We start from the raw sequence: 22395 nt of genomic DNA on the forward strand, positions 1-22395 counted from the left end.
TTTGTATTACTATTTACATGTTTCTCAGTTTGGGAGGAGAAACTTTCTGTTCATTATAGCAGGACTGGTATATGAAGGGAAATTGCTCATTTCCACTTTGAAAAATCCCCTTAATCAGATTATAGTGAACACGTTTTCCTGTTATTTTTTTTAATCCCATAACATCGAATTAATTTAACTTAAACTCTTTCAACTAATCATGCAATATATCTTCCTCATGGGTGGAAAGTAAATTGTTCTTTACTGAAATATGGAAATAAGAGACTAGTCATTTCATTCTATCTTTTTTTTTTTTTTTCCACAAAAAATACTGGTGCTAAAATATGTCTTTCCCAGTTAAGTTACCAAACTGGTCAGTCACAAGCAGCCTGTTCCTTGTACCAAGCCTACTTCCATAGTATTGAATTATGGGCTTCAGTTTGGGTATTTAATATTTTATGGTTTCAAAATTAAACTTGCTGAATGAAACTGTATGCTGTGATTTCACCCAACAACTTTATGCTCTCAAGGATTTAATCCATGGAATATCCTATATTTTAGAGAAGATTGACTCATTAAGGTAAACCTCAACAGCTGCAAGTTGCCTTTGATAATGTAGAGGATTTGGAGGGCTCACTAATTCCTTGCTGCAGAACCTTTCTTGCACTCAGCATGCAGACTTTATTTGGTCAGAATAACTGATGAAGTGATGTTCAGGTTACAGTCCAGCAGAGCACTTAGGACATCACTTAATGGAAGCACTTGAGAACTCAAAGTTAAATAAATAGCTTGTTTAGGCATTCATGTATAAGCAGGTGCTTTAAGAGCAAAGCATGTTTCCCTGTTGCAGGAGCTTTCTGGTGGTAAATGGTACTTGCTGTTAGTCAAATCATCATCAAATGGCCATATCAGCAGCACATATTTCTCCTTCTTTACTGGCATTTCACTGCCTTTTAGCTTCTTTGATGCTTAGCAAAATAATGAAATCAAGTAACATATTACTTCATGAATATCTGGATCTTAAGTTATTGTACAGTTGAATAGAAAGAGAAGAGCTGCCATTGTGGCATTAATAGTGTCGTTATCCTTGCTTTTAATATTATGGGCCATTGTATTATTTTGCAAATGAGAAATTAAAGTCCCAAGCAAATTAGGTTTGGGATTCATCTGCCCTAATTAGATACCTTCAAGTTAAACTTTCTCAGTTTGAAGTTTTCACCATAGACTTCTTTTCTCATCAGCATAGACAAATAGGCACCTCTTGAAAGTGGTTCAGGTCTTCCTAGAAGGGGGTTTTGCAAATGTCACTTCTGTGCTCATTGTAAAGAGATTGTAGAGTGGCTGGTTCAATTTTAGCCCTGCTTTTAGGGCAAATTAACCCACAGTTTGCTGTGTTATTTGTGGCCACAGAAGTGTCAGTGTATTTTAGTACACTAAATACAAGTTTGGCTTTTTTTTCTGTCTTTCATACATGGACTTTGAATGCCCACTGGTCACAAGGTCTGAGGATATTTCCTCTCAGGACCCTGACTCACTCTGCTTTTGTTAGCTCATATTGGACATGATTGTACTAATGACTGCAAAAGTCCACAAACTGTTACAAGATTTAAGAGATGGGTACTCTTAGGGTAGCCAAGTGTAGAGATACTTGTAAGCCATTGAACTACTGGCCAGATGACAGCACTTCATTATATCAATACCAAATATCTGTGATTCTGTAATCCCTACTAAAAACTTAATTTTGGAGACTACTATTATGAGAAGAAGTTGTCTGTTCTGTTTGCTTTGCCTGTGTGTGTTTCACCTTTGTTAAACTTCATTTATCTGATGTACAGAATGAGAAAGTACCTCCCTTGTTCCCAGTGAAGGAGATGTTGATTTGCTGGAATTAACAAAACAGGCTTTCTGAAAAAGCCACGTTCAGGGTTACAGGTTTCTCCTATTGGACTGTGATGTAACTGTTATCCCCCAAAATCACAGTGTCATTCTCTTGCAGACTGATTTAAATGGTTGATCCTAAGACTTGGCATCAACTTGAGGGCTGGCAGTTTGCCTGAGTATGGAGTCCCGTCATGCTGTTACGTGTAGAGGCAACATCATCGCTCTGTCTCCTGACTCTTGGCTCCTGTCAGATTCTTTTCTGTCATTACTTTTCATTATTCCAGTAGGGGCAGAAGAGAGGGAGACCAATGGATGTCGCATTTATTTATTTTTTTTAAACCTCTTCTTTTCCTCTCTCCTGGTTTCAGGATCATAGGGAAGTTCTCCTCTTAGATGTAATATGATGCTGAGAGTACGGAAGGTCTCTGTCTTTTGCATAGATCTTCCTGAGCTGTGGGACAAGCAGAAGGAAAAGCTGACTGGGCACTGACCCATGTGTGGGCAATGGCAATGAAGCCATATGCATGCATGGGGCCAGAAGAGGCTCACTGCCCTCATCCCAGCCTCCCTGCAGTCATTGCTGCACTTTCCACCAACACCATCACCGGTTGTGTTTGTATTTTATGGAGTTACTACACGTGCTGTTGTTCTATTGCAAGGCTTTGATGGTTGCGTGGCAGTGAAATAAAACACGTCGCTTTCTAACAGTACTGGTTTCCAAAAAAGCCGATCACTGACCCATGGCTGCATACTTTTCCTCTCCCTGCAACCTGCGATGCTGGGCTGTGATCTCAGTTCTCACATGAACAGGGAGCCCTGCACAAATCAGCAGAGCTGGCATAGGCTGATAACTTCCAAAACTGGTGGATCAAAGAGGCTGAGAACAGAGGAGCATCCTGGGTTTTTGTTTTCACTGAAACAGTTTTCTTTTGACCCTATTTATTTATTTTATCAGGCAGATGATACCCATTCATTACATTACTCCTATTTGCTTTGTACAATTCTGGATTTACAGGGTAACTTGTAACTCAAGAACCATTTTCAGCACTTACAGGACTCTCCTCTTTATCAAATGCTGCGTTCAACTTCACCAAAAATAGCTTAACCTCAAGCATTTTTGACATTGTTATTATTCTCTTACATTATTATCTAGGCAAGTGGATTAGTTCGTGTTTCTATCCAGTTATTTTCCCAGTGTTATCAGATCATTAATAGAATTACAGATACACTGACAGAACAGCTGACAAACCAGGACTGAATGCTCCGCAGGAAAATAGACAGTCTGGTGCTCGGGCCTACACCGTGCTCCACCTCAGCTAAACTCAGATCCCAAGTCTTCAAGGATTGAGTTGGTTTATCTGAGGTTATAATCTCAGGACGTCACCACAGATTTTATTCCGTTTCCTCTATTTTGTCAGGATGGTGCCTGACCTCTAGTGGCGAGAGATGCTCATGGATCCCAGTCGGGAACAAGCAATTAACCAAAGTTGATGGGGTTGTTTACTATGTGCTTTTGTTGGAAAATGAAAATCAATGAATGTAATGAAAAATATATTAAAGTGGGATATGTTGCCAAATATGAATCAGTTTTTTTTTTTACCAATAACCTGTCCTGGAGGCTGAGCTTTATGATAAACTTTCAGATTCCATTGCTGGTGGTAGTGACAAGGGGGTAGCCTCTTTTTGAATGTAACAGTGATAGGATGAGAGGGAATGGCCTCGTCTTGTGCCGGAGGAGGTTCAGGTTGGATATTAGGAAAAAATGCTTCTCAGAAAGAGTAGTGAGGCACTGGAATGCCCAGGGAGTTGGTAGAGTCACCATCCCCAACAGTGTTCAAGAACTGTGGAGATATGGCACTGAGGGACATGGTTAATGGACATGGCAGGAATGGGCTGATAGCTGGACTAGATGATCTTAGAGGTCTTTTCCAACCTTAATGATTCTATGATTCTAACTCAGGACCTGCAAGAAATGTATTTCCTAGAGATGGGCTCTGTGTAGGCAGCTGATTTGTGCACTTCTGCTCTGTCTGGTTGGTTCCCATGCCATTTCCAGTGCAAAGGGCTGTTTTTCATCTGTGTACCTGCGGTCTACACAGAGCAGGGCACAGTGAGGAAAGCAAATGACACATCACTCGCAGAATCCCTCCATGACAAACATATGCCTTCACACCAAGAGCTGAAGAAGGGAAGGAAAAAAGACTGTTGGAGGAAGACCACCCACATTCTCTCCATGAGAAGACTTTTCCCAGTCATTAGGGGTGGGTCTTTATTCTGGACTCACTCCAAATGATGGGGAGCCAAGCATTTATTGTAGGAGAAGAAATAGCTCTTGGGAGTTGAAATATAATTAGGCACTGACTGTATAAAGCAACTACTTCTGCATCATGCATACACTGACTGTACATTTTGGTAGACATCTTCAGAAATGCCTGGAGTAGTTTAGTTGCTTATTTGGGATACTACTCAAGGTTTTGTATTCCAAGGTTTATTGTTGCAGGAAGATCCAGACTCATCCCATGCTCCAAACTGATGCATTTGGGCTAAGGTGACAGCAGGGCACTTACTCCGTCGAACCTGCCCACATGATGCTGAAAGGACAGAGTATTCAGCAATGCCAAAATGTAGATATGAAGCTTTTCTGTAACCTTCTGCTGTCGATCACTATGAAAGCAGCAAACTAGGTTAGCTGGATGTGTTAATCTGACAATACGGCTGAAGCTTTGTTCCTAGGTGACCTCCAAACCTAGGACTGTATGTTCTAAAAAGACTGAATAGCCTCTTATTGCCCTATGCCCTATTTCAGTAGTGAAGCAGGAGCACAGCCAGGTTCAGCCCCACTGTGCTAAGGGCTGTGCAGAGTATGAGTAAGTGACACATCTCAGCTCTCTGCTTTGTTTCTTTACTGAGGTGTTTGCTACCTTTGACCATCCCAGTTGAAAACTGTGGCAAAGGTACATCTATACACACATTTTCCAAAGAATTTTCATCATAATAGTCTTTGCTACATACCAGATGTCTTTGTAATTGTGACTGTTTTCTATATCTGTCTCACGTTATGTCTCAATTGTTTCGAGGCATCCTGTAAGCCATACTAGAGGAGACCTTTAATTAGTATGTTAAAAGGCCTTATGTAGACTGCTGTATTTTCAGAATTACTTGTTGTACAAGCAATTGAACATTCACAGAAAGGGAAGCCATAAATGAAGAGAACTTTCATCTTGCAGGCTCATAGAAGTTGTCATATGCTGTGTTTGTGTTAAATGGTAGTACTTATTCATATAATTAATAGCTCTCATAATGTCTTATCTGATCTGGACTGTAGGAGGGATATCATTCTTGAAGCACAAGTCTCTGTCTTTGTGAGTGCTTGGCTAAGCCTTGGCCATGGTGCACCCCACAGATCTAACCCTTGCCAGCAGACAAGGGCCACCCGAACAGCACAGTAGCACTTAATGCCCTACATCTCCAGCTCCCCCCATTCAGGCTGTGTACAAGTGGAAAGTCAATTTTTATGCTGGCTCAAAATCCCACTAGTGATTCTGCAACTTCAGGGGGCCCAAATGCTCTCCATGCCCTTTGCATTTGGAAAGGGCACCAAGAGGAAGAACCTGGTTGCAGATCTTCCCATCTCTTAGTAGACAGTTCTTCTGCTTCTGAGTGGGTAGTAAATGGAAAACACGACTCTGTATGAGTTCCTTGTATACAAGTGTGTGTTTGTTTATTTTAATGGGAGATGTTGAGTGGTCCTAGTTTTATGGAATGAGACCTTGGGGAGACCAAACCTCAAGGCTCAAGTAATCTGAGTAAGAAACACATGCATTTACCTTCTGAAAAATAGGCAGGCTTTCAGAAGTAATTGTGCCACCACATAAAGAGTTTAAAAACTTTTATAAATACAGTGGAGGTTGATTTCGGGTCATAATCATATCGAAGATAATCATGAAGCTTTAATTTAATGAAATATATTAAGCATAGCCTGAAAGCACTTCCTGTTCAGTAATCCACTCAAGTCAGCTTCTGAAGGATTCATGTCATGTTTAAGTTAATAATATATTTCTTAACAGTAGTTCTTTCAGTAGCAGATGTGTGACAGCCACGTTTATCATCAAACCTCCTCATGTAGGACTGTGCTCCTGTTTATCCTAGGTAATGTTGCTCCCCTGGTTTTCTCAGGAGTCTCTGGGTATCTCCAAGGACAGGCTGTCATCTTCTTTGGCTGATTGTCTATCAAAGACCCTTCTTTAGAGAAGAAACCACCTTCTTTGCTACCCCCCTATGCCTAACAAAGGTTCATGAAGTGCACAGTAAAATGCAAGCAGAGAAAGCAAATGCTGTCCATCACAGGGAGTATCAGAAGCACTGCCAACAAGTGGCCCTTCTTTCCCTCCCTGTTCATGTGTGTGGGGAACAATGCCAGGCACAGCAGCTCCTCTCTGTTCTGTGAGACATGGGCATCAGGCATGGCACAATCTGAAACCAGCACTACTACCAAAACCCATCCTTTGGCAACAGCCTGGACATCTGCTAGCATGCAACAGTTAGGAGCTCACCTCATATTTGGGCAAGAGGATGCTCTCATATTGTGAGACTCTAACTACAATCCTTGCAAGTAAATATAACCCCAAATGACTCCTTGCTTTTGACTGTATTTCCATGGGGATATCTGGGGAGTTGTCATCTGTGTAGCGTTGGAGGAAACCAGCAACTTCCAGCCATGGGTTATTAGAGAAGTGAGTGTATGGAGCAGTATTGCTACCAGACCCAGTGCTCACTCATATTCTATGTGATATATTCATTCTTAAATCCCCTATGCAGACCATTTTAATTTTCAAAATTTCCCATGATTTTAAAGTACGTGTGTATAATAGAACTTATTTTCCACCCATTTTCAGTGTGAGTAAAATTAGATAGGTGTTCCGCCATGAACGTTCATGATAGACCCTTAGTACCATTTTATAAATTTTTTAAAGCTTAATTTATTCCCTTCATATTTAAACCCATGAATTTCTCATTACCTAGCGCATCCTTCCTCCTGTAGGCAAACAGCCGTAGTTGCCACATGGTTTTAAAATGAAAGCTGTAGAGATCAAGGTGGGTTTCATTAATGAATTACTGCTGCGATATTGCACCACAGGTGCTCACAGCATGGTTGGAAGTGACTTTCACCAGAGATTTCTCCCATTTACCAGAACTGCATGGCTGCAGATGAAAGCAGACCAACTTCACCTCATCTACAGATAACCTGTTCTGTTTTTGGTTATTTTTTCCTGGAATGCTCTTAACAACATAAACTAATATTTACTTAATGCCTTAAATCCAAAGCAATTTACAATTAATCTCCATAGCTCTCTTGCTTAAATAATGATGCTGGAGAAGCCAGGCTGATGCCCCAGGATTCTTCTTCAGTGCAAAGTTCTGTCCTACATATCATCACAGATTTCATTCAGTTTTTCAGCGTGAAGACAAATGCTGACAGCAAATACCTTGTAGTCTGAAGCTCTCCTGAAGAAACCATGTAATAGTGACCACATGACACTGGCTGCTCTGAGGGTAGCGCTGGCTCTCCGCTCCCTTTCTAGGAAAGAAAGTAAATAGAGGGCACCAGCTGAAACCTGCAGCATCTTCATTTATGTTAAATTAAAAATTTTATGTTAAATTCAATCTGCTGTCATTTAGGTCACAAAGAAGAGATGAGCTAAGTGACAAAATGTAAAGCAGTGCATTCACCTTTTTTCAGCCAGTAGTTGTAGTCTACTTCTCCAGTGAGACTTTTCCATTGCCTGCGTCCTTCCCTCGCTTCAGGCAGTGGTAGAGCTGTGGCTGAGATGGGCTGGGCAAGTCCTCCGTGAAGGCTGTTTGGAGAATTCAGGAGTGAGCAGCACAGCTTTGTCTCCTCCTTCCTCTCCACGAGTAAGAAAAACACGCTCACTCGTGTGACTCACTGCTTGCTACCAGAATTGCAACAGTACAGTAAAAGTTGCCCCTATTAACTCTAGGAATTTTTAAGTGAAATCAAGTCCCTTACATATATAATTTTCCAATTTTGGTGCCAAAAGGAGTGTAATCTTTTAACAAGTTTACAAAGAAAATGAATGAAGGGATATGGTTCTTCTGCAGTAGGAAATCTGCTGTGTCCTGCAAGAATCTCCTTCCCTGATGGGGGTGGCTGTCTTCAGTAGCACTGCTACAGATCTGTGCTATTACCCACACGCTGTGGTGTCAGGGACCAAATGGCTCAATATCTTTGTTTGTGTTTAATGTAGAGGAGGAGCTTCTTAAGCACTTCCCAAAGCAAATACACACTTAACATCTGTGCTCACAGAATAGTGTGATTCAATATCAGAGTCCATTAAAAAAAAAAAAAAAGTATGTTTCTTTAAATAAGGGATCTGGGACATGCCCTCAGGTTATACTTCCCTGCTGAAGAAGGAGATTTAAAAAAAAAGACTAGAAGCTTCCTTTGCAGTAACAGCAGCTGTGATTTTCACATAAGCACCTGCCTTCAGGACCCAGGAATGTAGGAGTTGTTATTATATGCAACACCAAGGGCATGAGGTGAGGCTGCCAGGTTGTGGGGGTGAGGGGAACACTACAGAGCCAGCAAAGCAGTGCAGGATCTGCAATGCATATCTGGCCCTTGAGCTCTCCCAGGGCCTCTGCCCATCCTTAGCAGTGCTAAGAGCACTCAAACTCCTTGTCAAGAAGCGTGCGGCTTTGAAGATTTTTTGCTGCAACTGATCACTTGGATTACAATTTTATTGTAGGGAAAGGCTTAATATTCCTGCGCTCACGCAGTACAGACACTGTTAATTAAATGCACCTGCATTATTTGTATTAGCATCAAACATTGCAGATCATATTTCTGGCTGTACTTCATGACTCCTTAACCTAATTCAAAGTTTCCTCACCCCCCCCTCAACTATACAGAGCCTTTCTTGAACCTGTTAATAATTTCAGATAAATCTACTGGAATTTGAAACTGTACTACAAAATGAGAAGCTCTTCTACTTCAATAACTCATGTATCAAGAGTATGATTAAAAAGCTTTCATGTAAGTAGTCCCTTTAAGGACTTAACTACAAGAGGATTCATACAGAGGTGAAATTAATAGGATATTCCTCGTTAATCCTGCAGCTCAGTTTTCACTTGTCAGAGATGGACAAGGGAATTTATCTTCAAAGGTCCTAATTAAGGAAAAAAGTGTTGGCAAAGGTGCATGTAATTACATCTTTTTATAACATCAGAACTTTGCTTCATGATGGATTTAGAAACACGATCTTATAAATAGACTATTTTTGCAAAATTAAGTAATTTCTTCCCTACACAATAAGAGACCCAAATCCAGCCAAGCACCCAAGCTCTTAAAAGACCATCACTTGGAAGTTGTGAATGGTCACAGCAGGCCCTTGTGAATTTAGATGTGACACAACAAATGAAGAGTTCATAACTCTGAAATCGAGTTCAAGTAATTACATACTAATTACTGCCTAACTTGAAATTACATGAATCCCTCACGTCCTGACCAGGCATAGAATTATAGAGTCATTAGGGTCAGAAAAGACCTGTAAGATCATATTGTCCAGCTGCCTACCTACCACCAATATTGCCCACTAACCACATCCCTCTGTGCCACATCTCCACATTTGTTGAACACCTCCAGGGACAGTGACTCCACCACCTCCCTGGGCAGCTTGTTCCAATGCATTGCTAACCCAGCAGCAACTTGCTGCGATGCAGAAGACCAGGAAAGGTTTAATGAACATTTTGTAACTTGTATAACTCCAGTGCCAGCAACTAGTGCTCATCCAGGAAAGCTCCCCTCAATACATCCAGCTCAGCAAGAAATGTGTGTACAGAATGTAAATGGTAATATAATACCATCACTGATATTACTGCTGCCTGAGCAAATAGTGATATATTGTCATTTTTCAAAGTCTGACATTGGATATTACTGTTCTCTGTTTATTATTCCCCTTTCACTGTTCTACTCCAGCCTCTACCTTTATAGCCCTGTGGTTATCACTTCTACGTGCTTCAATTAGATAGTCTTCCATGATATTACTTATTAGCAGCATTTATTTAATTAAGAGGAGCTACTAAATTGAATGCTGCTACTACCGTCCAGTAAAACTTGAATAGGGAGGGAAAGAGGAATTGTAAAAGGACCAAATGAACAAAATGCTTGATACTTCAACAAGTGAAAAAACTAAAGATCTTTGTTCTGTAAGAGCACTGGAGGTTTTTAAGAACTACATTTTCTATGTTCTCCCTGTGGGTTTCAACATGATTTTGAGTTTACTCTGATGAGCTTTCTCTTCGTGAAAATGCAGTTCAACACCTGTTCCCTGCAAAACATTATAGACCAACTGGTTTAGATTATTTCAGTTTGCAGAAACAGAGCTAAAGCAGTTCGTAAAACATATTTAACTGAGCCACTAGGTCACAGCAATTTGTGCTGCTGACTTGAAAAATAACTGAATTTTGCTTGAAAGCATCTACGAAAGACTTTTTTTTTTTGTAAACGTGAGATAAGGAAAGTTTGTAATAGGTCACACTGGGAAATGAAAATTCAGTCTCTGTGGATAATGCCATTTGTAAAATGTACTTGTTTTGCTTGGTGTTTTTTCTCTCCTGGTGTAGGTGAATTGCAGTTTTACTTCCAAGCTCCTCATAATTGATGGTATTTACTAAACATACTTTGATCAAATTGATTAAGACGTTTTGTATAGGAAAACATCAGCAGATATTGTCTTCTTAAACTGCAGAAGGGCCTTTGACACTGCTCCTGATAAGATCCTCAGAGAGAAGCTGATAAAGTATAGACTGTCTGGCCTGAAGCCCTCTCAGCCTCTCCTGATATCAGGGCCCATCTCACCTCACTGACCCTCATGGAAGAATGAAGGGACAGCTCATAGGTCAGTGGGTCCTGCTTCTCCCACACTGTAGCTGGGGTTTCATAGGCTTTGCCTGACAGGAGTGCTCTATCCTGTCCCTTACACTTCGTAACAATTAAGCAGCTTCTTGGACATGAGTGATAAGAGTTCCCCTTCCTCTTTCCTTGTCTACTGGAGCACAGTGTCTCATATACAGCAAGATGAATGGTTGCACCCACTGAAGCCTCCTGTGATGTGGGAGAAGGGGACTCAAATGGTTCAGGTCAGCCAGGCTAACCCAAGCTACTATACAAAAGGTGGGCCAAGATTTTCCTTGGACAGCATATTGCTCATGAGGGTGCATGTCTGAGCACACTGAATCTCTGCTCTGAGAATAGCACTGTGTAGCTTTGGTGTCTGGCCCCACCTTTCTGCTCCAATCAAAGCACTGCTCAGCATTGGACAGCATGCTCAGCACTGCTCAGCATGGGACATCCCGTTGAGCTGCTTGTGGGCTCAGCCTTCACACTCTGAAATGGAGACATCTTTTGGCTTGAAACTCCTTCAGGGTTGAAAAGGTGATTATGAATAAGTAGTGTGAATTGAACTTGAATGTGAATTGAAATTTGAGTTAAGTTCTTAAGCAGCTTTGAGAATCTGTGCCTGGGTTCACAAAATGCAATTAATTAATGTCTAGCTGGAGACCCTCTCAGGTTCTTACATCTTTGAAGTTTCAATGTGGCATCTCCCTTCCCTAGCCCATATGTCATGCTCTGAAGACATTGTTAAGCCAAGGAAGGAGGCAGACGTATTTACGGACTCTTTGGTCTAGCACAGTTCCATGTAAACTGTAGCACTCTGTGACTTGGAAGTAGGAAACAAGTCTGGTTGCTACCAGACCTTACATACTGACAACTGTTAGGGCATTGCTTAATTTTTCCTAGTCTGGTGATCTGCGGCATACAGCTTGGATTGCTAAAACTGCTGGACATTCATTAACACAACTGGAGTGTTGTTTTAGCCTGTAAGTGTCCAAATAAGGCACTCCATCAGTACTCAAGAAAATTAGAAGTACCAATTCCTGGAAAGAGGCATTTATTAATGGTATAATGCCCACAAGTGTCACCAGATGTTATTTCTTATAAAAAGACATGTGGCTCTAATTTGGCACTTCTCACCTTCAGAAGGAACTTCTTACAAAGCAGATATCACTTCTAATCCTATCTTTCATGGGGGCCATGCCCTATTAAAAATGGCATGCCAATTCAGAAGTAGGCATGGTGCCATTGGAGCAGATGGTTATGAGCACAAGTTGTATTGTAGAGCTGGTGTTTGGAGAAATGTGAATGCTGGGACTGAAGCCTACGCAGGAACATCAGAATGTTACTACCCAGGAACAATTTTCTAACCTAAAGAAACCTAAGAAGGTTGATATATGCCATTAATGCTTTAGAGGAGGTAGAAAATGGATGTTATCAGTATCTTCTATGTGGTTGTTTAAGCTTTTGGGCAATCACTGGTGATCTCAGGGGCCATTCTAGCAGCTTAGGACATTGGAGCATTTATTTTCTCTTTTGGCAAAAATGACATCAGTGCTTGGTGTTACTCCAGCAGTGCCTGGGAACTGATGCATGTAGAAAACTACTCTGCTGGGCAATGAAGAGGAGAGGTGGCCCTGGATTTGCATTCACTCATCCTATCTGTAAAAAAAAAATTAAAAAAAAATAACCATCTGGTAATTTTATCTAGTATCATAGCATTGTAACAGCACAGACCCCCCAAGGATCACACTGTGCCACTTGGTCAGTGGCACTGCTTCAGAGCTGTACATTCACTTGTGTCTGCTGATGATTACACTGTGAAGTATTTTACAGCATTGAACTATAGAACAGTAACCCACTAAGCAGAGAAATAAAATGCTTAGTTGGCAAGCAGCAAATCTTGTTATCCATCTATAAAAATTGCCACTCTGTAGATAAAAGTCATAAATAAATAGTGGGCCTTAATTAAAGAATGGGAATATGTTCCAGCGTAGTGAAAAGTGTGTCGTGCATTTTTAAATATCACCTGATTATTCACAGCAGTTTAGGCATTTTCCTTATCAGAGCATTACCCATGGCAGTGATTTAAAATTTCATTTTGTACTTGGAAACTGGGGCACAGAAGTGCAGCCTAGAAAAACCCAGCGGAACAATACATCCCAACATTTTGCAGGCCATGAAAATTCATTCTGGCCTCATTCATCATCAGTTTTTCCTGCATGCTTTCTCTGCTTGTCTGTGTTGTTTGCTTGCTGTGTGAATTTTGAGAGTAGCTGAACTTCATCTTTTTGTTACTTGTAAAGCTCATTGAGTTTTAGGACTGGAAAGTGTTTTAGAAACACTAGTGATATCGGATCATTGCTGCAACAGCTAGACGTACCTTTGTTGTTATTAAACTTGGAGTCAAGTAGTGTGTAGGAGTCTCTGAAGGGATTGATACTACCCTGGGTAAATGTTTGTACTTCAGTGAAAATTTATGGTGCTAGCACATTCCCATTGTCTCAGGTGTGATTGCAGCTGTGGCAGGAGCTCGCAGCTCTACGCCTGTTGCCAGCACAGAGAACACCTGACCTACTGCAGAGAGCTGGAAACTTGCTCTGTTTCAAAAGGCTTTGCATAGCAGCCCACAAGACAGGGAGCCACAGAAGCAGCTGCTCTTGTATTCTGATATTCCTCGGGGACCCGCAAGCATTGTCAGACAAACTGCTTTTCTAGAAGGCCCCCAAATCCTCCAACAAAAGCAGACAATATTGCCATTGAGTGGAGGCAGGAAAGCCATGGCTGTGGGTTTCCAGAATGCAGCCTGTCCCATCACTCTTTCTTCTCTAAACAAGACCTGCCCATGCAACTTGGGCTTAGTTCACTTCTTGTCAAGCACAGAATTCCCCCCACTGATTTCATAGTCGTATGTAATATCATACCATATTCCATTTTGTAATTCTAGAAAAGGAGCAGTTCCTTCTAGTGGCACATAGAAGAGAGTCTTGCTCTTCCAAGAAGCAAGCTGCTGCAGGTCAGGGTCAGGTGGTGAAGAGGACATCACCAGTTTAAGGAGTGCATTCATACAGAGGGCTGCTTATCCATATGGGAACCTGAGAGATTTTGGTCCTGGCTTTCTCTGAATATACAGCCAACAACACGTAGCTGTCCTTGACTTTATAGAATCACTTCAGTTGGAAGGGACCCTTAAAGGTCACCTAGTCCTAACCCCTGCAGTGAACAGGGTCACCTACAGATAGATCAGGTTGCTCAGATCCTCTTCCAGCCATGACTTGTGCATGCCTTCACTGGCATAGTGGTGTTGGGATGAGTGGGTGCAGCTGGGACTCTCCAGAGTACTTGCAAGTCTTCAAAAACCTTCTTCCCTGTACTTTTTCACGAACTCTAGAGTAGGATTCTTTGGGACTCATAGTGAAGAGGTGTTGAAAGTGAGACTGAAGGCCTTTAGCTTCAGCAGATTGTTAAGTACTTCCCTGCAAAGTCAGCCATGCTGCTCTGCATAGAACACAGAGTCTGCAAAAATAAAGGGCAATTTGTACAGGTGAACCCAAATGACTTACCAGGTGCTTCAAAGGCAAGCAAGGAATCTCCCATGGTTCAGATAAAAAGCAAAAGTTAAGGAGTAGGAGGGAAGAGGTACAGTACAGGAGGAATGCAGTCACCTGGAAATTCTTAATGCATCTGGTGTCTGTTTGGGCTTTTGCTTAAAGAAAAGGAACTCAAAAGACTCTGGGAGGGCTGATCCTACTGACTCACCTGCTGCACATAATAGTGGCAAGCATTATCTCATGATGGACTGACAAGTACCACTTGATGAACAGTCTTTCTAATTTTCCTTCAAGAGGAAAATTCCTCTGTGCAAATGAAAACCCTCATGTTCCTCTCAGATCAGGAGGGATATGCAATCCTGTAACTTCTGCTTTGTTTCTTCTTTGCTATTTGCGAAGTGGAATCCAGCAACGTGTGTAGTGAGGTGGAGCCCTCTTTGTCCCCGCTCCTAGGGGACAAGATGCTGCCCTGTTGACATCCATGCGAGCAACAAGCTTTTGATTTTTGAGGCAATTGATACATGCCCTAATTTCATATGTGCTGTGGTGTTGTACCCCACCTTCCCCTTGCCCCCTTTTCTCAGGCTTAACTTCACTCCTTTATTCCTGATTCCTCTACTTCTCCCTGTGCATCACCTCGGGAGCACAAGGAATGGGACTTTTATGGCCCAACCATAACAGCTCCACTCTGCCACTTCTTTCTCTTCATACTTTTCCCCTTCTCCATCGTGGTCCATGGGCTGCAGACCTTCAGGATAAACCTGACCACCGCAGGCTCCTCCCCACAGGCAGCAGCTCTGGCCCAGGGCCTACTGCTATGGAGGCTCTCTGTGGCCTGCTGCCTCCTCGTGGCTGCACCCACTGCTGCCCTATGGACTTCTCCCTGGTTATGCGTGGATATCTGCTCCGTGTGGTGCCCGAGGGCTGCAGGGGGACAGCCTGCTCCTCCATGGGCCTCTCCTGGTCTGCAGCTCTGCCCTCCTGCTATGCTGCCCTTGGGGGGCTGCAGGGCAGCCTGCTTCTCCGTGGGTCGCTCTTGGTGAGTGCATATCCAAACCAGCAGTAACTTTGTGAGGACGCAAACAGATCGAGACATTTGCTTTTAGATGCTCCTGTCCTTGGGCACAGCTGCAGCTGTTCCACTGACATGACTTTACTGAAGTCAGTGGTCTTTCATCAGCAGATAATTCAGCACAAGGTCTTCTGTGGTTATTACACAGGTGAAGAGTCCTTGTAATTTGGGTGTAAAACAACTGTCTGTTGTGCCAAGAGGTTGTTGTCTACCCATCAGTGTGAATATGACAAATGCTGCAGGTTTTCCTTTTCCCACACAGAGTATAGCAGATTGTTTTGTTTGAATTTTTAGTGTGTCTCATTAGTTGAGCAAAGGTCAAATGTTTTTGTAGAAATCCATGTATACTGCCAATTAAATACATTAAATTAAGATGTATACAGGCAACCCTAAAGACACCAAGAATCTTACATTGTTTTGTCAGAGACAGAACGTATATTCTTCCTTTAATTTAGAAAAGAGGATTCCCTTTTCCATCCTTCTCCTCTAGTAGATTTTCAGTAAGGATGCTAAAAAAAAATCCCTCTTGCACACATTTAAGAAGCCTTCATCTTATAAAGACTGGGAACTTGAACATGCCGATTATTTTAGGAATGTTATCATTTCCATGCAGGCAGTACCTAAACAGTACTGTGTTGTATTGTATCATTTTAAATAATGGAAATAAAAATTACAGCCATTTTCTGAAATCTTGTGTATTCCTTGCAACTATCTCCACTCAGTTTTTCAAGCAAAACATTCATCCTTCTGCAAATGTTCAGTCCAGACATGCTGTAATTTTTTGCTACTCTTAGGCTTTCTACTCAATAGATAAAGAAGACACTCCAACTTTGTCTTTTTCAAATGTTAAGAAAAGATTGATTTCCTTATATCTACAAGAAGCCTGGAATGTGATTATTCCCTAGGTGGGAAATGCAGGAGGAAAGCAAACCCATTATAGGTTTTGAAAGAGCTCAATATAAACTGGAAACCTTGGCAACCCAAGATTCAATATGAGAATGTGATTGAAGTGGATGTGAGAGTTAAAGCAGAATTATTTTTTCAGCTTATTATTCAAATGTCTGAGCTTGATCTGGGGAAATGTTTGTAGGAAATCTCTCCTGGGTGAGAGAGTTCAGTGCCTTGCACCACTGAGACCTACTCTTGCCCTTTAGAGCAAGAACCAGTAATGCCCAAGTCTTAGGATGAGGGTATTGGGTGGCTTCTGTGGCAACTACAATGCCTCAGAAGATTGCTACACTCATAGATTTAGAAACCTCTTGATTTTCTTAGGAACCTCACAGCCAGATACCTTTAAGGAGCTGGCCAAAAACAAATTTGGTGTCCTTTTTAGAGTTAGAATCCAACAGCCACCAACACTTAGCATTTAAGTAAGTTGCTGGGAACTATTTCTATGTAACCATTTGTACTGGAGAAAATCCATGTAACTTTGCCCAAGTTGAAATGATAATAAGCTTTTACAGATTGTAATTGCTAATACAAGCTCAGTTTGTGTGCCACAGTTCATATACATTTTTTATGAATTTATAATTAGGGCAGTTTTGGTCTCCCTCAGGTTCCAGCTTTGGAAATGAAGAACAAACCACTCCGAAGGCATCTGCACCTTCTAAAGACATACCCAAGGGCAGCAGCAAGAGCACAACACAGGTATCGAGCAGCACAGCGACTCTGCGCAGGAGCTTACTTCCAGCACCGAAAACTGCCACTGCACCTGCTGGTAGGTGTTCCAAGCATGAGTACTTGAAATATCATCTTTATTAGGCCAGGGATTATATAAAACTTTGTTATGATGCCGTTTTACTGCTAAACCGATTAGTTTTCCTGTCATTCTTGGGCACATTGCCAAAGTGCTGATTCAGTCTCCAGTTGCATAGGGGTTTTTTGAAATGTAGTCAGCAATACAGCTTTGGTAAATTTGGGTCGGTTGTCCTTCTCTCCCCTTCCTGTGCATCCCACCTCCTTAGTGACAGAGCAGTGTGAGAAGCGGAAATGTTGTCGACTCAGTGCAAGCACTGCCCAGCTACAGCTGAAGTATTGGTGTGTTGTCAACACTGTTTTCATCAAAAATCCAAGCCACAGCAGCATACTAGCCACCAGGAAGAAAATCAACTCTATCCCAGCCTCAACCATTGCAGTAGTCCTGAGAAGCACCAAATGTATATATCACTAAGAGAAATCATCTTGCGTGGAGTTAGTGTAATATGTTAGTGAATGAAACAAACACCACTGTGTTTACATGATGGTAGTGAAATAAGAGATTATTTCACCTAAACAGTACCTGGATTTGTTCCACAAACTATCTGACACAAAGTTTCTCTAAAACCAGAGAGTGGCAGTTAGAGTAGACCACTCCATGGTCTAGGGTATGGGGTTGTGTATATACGGAGTAGGAAGGAATTAAATATAAAAGAGATTCTGTTTAAGTGTGAAAATTCTATCAAGTTCAGACTAGATTACCAATTTAACTTCCAAAGTAAATTAGTTTACTTAAGTCACCAGCCTGATTCTGTATGGCCCTCATTCAGCAGCTCCTTGTCTCTGTGTAAGTCTCCCAGGCCTCATTGTCACACACTACAAGTGAAGGAAAAATCAGTACAAAATATTACATAAAGACCTTTTGCACTGCAAGTTCTGGTCACACTATTTCAAGAAAAAATAGCTTGGTTGAAACACCTGCAGAAAAGGGCTTTCTGCTATAACCAGTGGCTTGAAGAATCTCCTAGGGAAGATGAAGCTGAAACAATCTCCCTCAGGTAGTCCACCAAAGTGGAAGTCAAGAGAGGTGGTCTTTTTTTCTATCACAGTCACCAGTGGCTCTCTCTTACTGACAGGAAACTGTATACTGCCATCATCTACACTCACTATGTGGGTAAAGACCAATCTGTCATCACAGTATATGGATTTCTGGTGACCAGATAAAAGGTGACAACATTTTTTTTTCCATCATCTTTTTCTGTTTTTTCCTTTGATTTTCCTTTCCTCTCTGAGGGTCCCTAGATAAGTTACATCATTTCAGGCTACAGTAGTTGATTAGTAGCAGATTTTCCCCTGCAAGAGCTTTTCTTTTTCAGCTAGTGATACGATATTGTAACAGTAAGCTTTAAAGGGCTATTTCAAGGTTTCTGCATTGCTGTTGTTATACACAATGGACGGGACCAAAAAAAATCCTACAGTTGTTCAGTGCCCTGGTGTGATTTTAATGTGAGCAAAAGTACCAGCAGATATATTTATGGTCAAGTCAAGAATTTTTTTATTAGAACAGTGTTATGATTTCTCACAATACAAAGTATCTGTTGGAAGCAAGGAGAACTCAAAGCAATAATAATGACAATTTTTTAGCAAGTCTAATTCTGCTTTTCTCCCAATAGCATATGAATGCTGTCTGTACATCCAATGTGATAGGGAGCTCTATAGGATATAATAAATATTTAAATATTTAAATACTCCTTGGACAGTTTTGCACATCTTTTAAATGATGAAGCCCCAAACTATCTTTTTAGGATTGAACTCTGTTAAATTGGAAGGATAATACTACAGATCAAATTAAGCAAGTGAAGAAAGGGCAGCAAAGTATTCATATTGCTCTGTGCTTTATGATCCCAGGAAAAAAAAAAAGCATCTAACAAAAACCTTTTAAAATTGTGTCAGATACCGTGTTTTAAATATGCCAGAGAAAGTGCCTGAGTGTGCTGGAAAGGCCAGTCTCCAAAAAGATGTCCTTGAGCAGAGAGCCTGTGAAGTTGAAAGTCTGCTTTTACAGCCACCGTACGAGGTCTGCTTGTACTGCCATTGCAAATGGAAGGAAGAGCTATTGCTGCCACAGGCAACCAGCCTATGCCAGGCAAATCTGAGAAGACTTCACAGAGAAGACTTTTAACAGTAAGAGAGCAGAGAGGTAAAATCAGTGTTTCAAAAGTGTTTAAAGAAATAGTAAACATTAATCCATCCCCAGTCACCCATCTTGGGTCTCCGATGCTGGCATGCCTTTGCAGTGAGTGCTGTGCTTGGAGAGTTAGCAGCACTGATAAAAACTTTACCAGTGCTTCAAACTGAAGATGAAGGAAGTAGTCAACTCTAAGTGGACCAGGGATTAAATGTCTTGAAAACAGGAGTTAATAAATTGATAATATTCTACAAAACTATCACATATTGGCAATTGGACAAACAATCCAATGACCAGGAAAGAAATCAGAATGTAGAAAGACAGAACTATAGAAAACATAAATTACTTGAAACATTTTTGTCTTAATATAATTATCTTGTTTCACTGACCATTTTGGATGCCCCTAGATTGAAGATAGATTCCTTTGTTCTCAAAGAAAATACAATTGCAAGAGATCCCAATACCAGTTTTGAGGAGAGGCTTAGAGAATGATTTTCCCAGTAGATGTATGTTCATTTAAATGCTGAAATAAGTGACATTTAAGGGAAAACTCAAGAATGCCAGGTGTGCATCTCCAGAAGTCTGAGCTGGGTATGGGTTTAGTCTTATCACGTTTTCCTGGTTGTCAGTATCGTCCATTCTTTAACATTATGCGTAAGATATCAAGGCCTATGATGACAAAGTAGCTTGGAGGATAAAAAGGGAAGTGGTTCATCTGTTAGTTCCTTCTTGAGAAGGAGATTCTTGGCCTTGTGAGACCACTTGTTGCTTAACTTGTATTTGGAACTGGATCACGAGGACAGCCTCTACAGAAGGGTGATTGGAGGGGCACATGTCTGCCTCCCATATCAGCCCACTTTCTCCACAGCCCAGGCCACTGTGGTGTCATGGTTGGAAGGAACAGAACCACCCCAATTTACTGTTTCTTTTCACCTCATGAGCAGTGCTGCTGAAGTCAGCCATGTGGTAAAATTTTTGAAAAGCAGAGGAACCACAATTATATATACCTACCTCCTACATGTTCTGTGTATTTGGACAGTGGTACAACAGATTTTCTAGGTGTAATACTCCTAGTAATTATTACTCCTAGTAATAATTGCAGTAGAGCTTGACACTACATATTAATTTATAAACATATACTGTGTAGCAACCTGCTGTGTACAGTATGCAGTTATGTAAGCAGGGTTCTTAGAGTGTGCCACTGCTACAGATAGGATGCACAGACACTGTATGTATTGTCTTCAGAATCTTCTACAGAAGTAAAGAGCATGGAAAATATTTCACTAAGAGTAAGTCAGTCTTTTCAGTATAGAGAAAGTTTCTGAAAGAATGAAAAATCAAGTGATGTAAGAAATGCATTTGTATTTGAAATTCAAAGAATTACCTTAACTGTTTATGAATAGGAAATGATTTCAAAAAGGAGCGTATCTATCTATTTTAATGATTAAAAAATAATTAAACAATTTAATGTGTTAGATGTTACCTGAGAAGACCACCTGCACTGCAAATTCTCATTAAAAAAAAACAAACTGACAACTGCTCAAGAAGTATTAAGCTTCTGATATTGCAGTAAAATTGCTTGTCAAATAAATTGGGCTAGAGGGCATAGATCGCCTTTAATTACTTAAAAAGGACTTCCATAACTGCTGCTTTGCAGTGATTCAGATGGTAAAAAAGTCCTGGGATGAGACAATAGCAGTGTAAATCCATTGTCATGCAGATTGTTTTGAAGACATGAACTGATTATTTCTTGACTTGACTTTGGAAGAGTGCACTTTATCAGTTTTCGGAGGTGTGCACAGCCCTTTTTGGATTTTATGAGACCCCTTAACATATTTGCACATCTGTCAACATAGAGAAAGTAAAATAAAATAAAACAATACAAAATACTTGAAAGGAAAAACTGGCATGTGTCCTGTAATTTCACTTTTAAACTGTTTTGAAAAATGCAGTGATAAGCCAAAGTACTTACCATTTCTATTATTGCTTTTTATTTTGTTTTAAGACTTAGGTGAAAGCAGCTCTCCATCTGGAACTTTGCACTAAGATAAACTTTGGAAAATATATAAGCTTCTTCCTTCCGCACATTGATAAAAATAGGTGATCTTTTATGCACACACATGCTGAATTTTCTGTTTTAAATGTTGGAATATGCGGGGATATCTGCAGAAGGAAGTGCTCAGAGGCAGATTAACAGCTTCTCACCTTTTTGGGGAGGTGTTTTACAAACCCTGTAGCTTAATCCTCACTGTGGGACAGTCCAGATTGTAAATGAAACCAGGATCTAATTCTGTCATAGTTTGAACAAAAAAAAATATTTGAAAACATGCATATGGCCTGAAACCTTTTTCTGTAGTTTCCTTTTCATGCTCAGGTTCCTCTGGGAAAGGCTTTGAGTATCTCAGCTAGCTGCAGACCTCAGATACACAATGAGGTGGCTGGAAAGTGGCTAGACCATGGAAAGCCCTGTTGATAAATAGTTAACTTCGGCATCCAGCAGGGATTGATACTGAGCAAGTATGCTTCCCTTGTTCATTGAAAACCTGAACAGGGGGAGGGAGCACACTCTCAGCAAGTTCATAGGACAGAGAATTAGTTGGTGTGCTAGAGGTTAGGGCTGCAGTTTGGAAGGACCTCAGAAGGCAGGAGAAATGTGGCAGCAGGAACTTCATGAAGTCCAACAAAGGCAGATGCAAAGCTTTCCCCATGGGGATTAATGCCATACAACAGGATAGGGCTAGCTGGCTGGAAAACAACTTTGCTTTGTAGAATTACAGAGCTGAAGGACTTTATGTGTTCTCTATGTCTTGTGGGGTTTTGCGTGTGTGTTATGGAATACCTATTTCAGCCTATTAATTCTTATTTAATGTTTATCTCACAGACAGGTGGCTATTGTTCCCCATAAGAAACTACATAATTTATGTGCAATGACAGCAGTGATAAAGAATTCATTTGGGCAACTTGTTACTGCTAGGCCCATTAAATTAAAGACAATCAAAAGCATTGTTCAGAAAACTAACCCAGTCAATTCCTGAGCTTTTACAAGTACCAGTAAATCATATGTAACAGGGCAGGCTGTTAAAGACAATCACTCATGATGAAAAATAGCAGGCTG

General features: G+C 41.0%; 1 protein-coding gene across 1 annotated transcript in view; it reads left to right on the plus strand.

The window, feature by feature from the left end:
- MTUS2 (microtubule associated scaffold protein 2) overlaps positions 1-22395 on the plus strand; it is a 140408-nt gene that overhangs the window by 71053 nt on the left and 46960 nt on the right. The window contains exon 4 of the mRNA XM_065730147.1: positions 16953-17114. Coding sequence (XP_065586219.1) covers positions 16953-17114 — 162 coding nt within the window. The remainder of the gene's footprint in view (positions 1-16952; positions 17115-22395) is intronic.

Source organism: Cyrtonyx montezumae, unplaced genomic scaffold, assembly GCF_038088225.1.
Source record: "Cyrtonyx montezumae isolate F1298 unplaced genomic scaffold, pur_monq_1.0 scaffold_12, whole genome shotgun sequence".
Taxonomy (NCBI): Eukaryota; Metazoa; Chordata; class Aves; order Galliformes; family Odontophoridae; genus Cyrtonyx; species Cyrtonyx montezumae.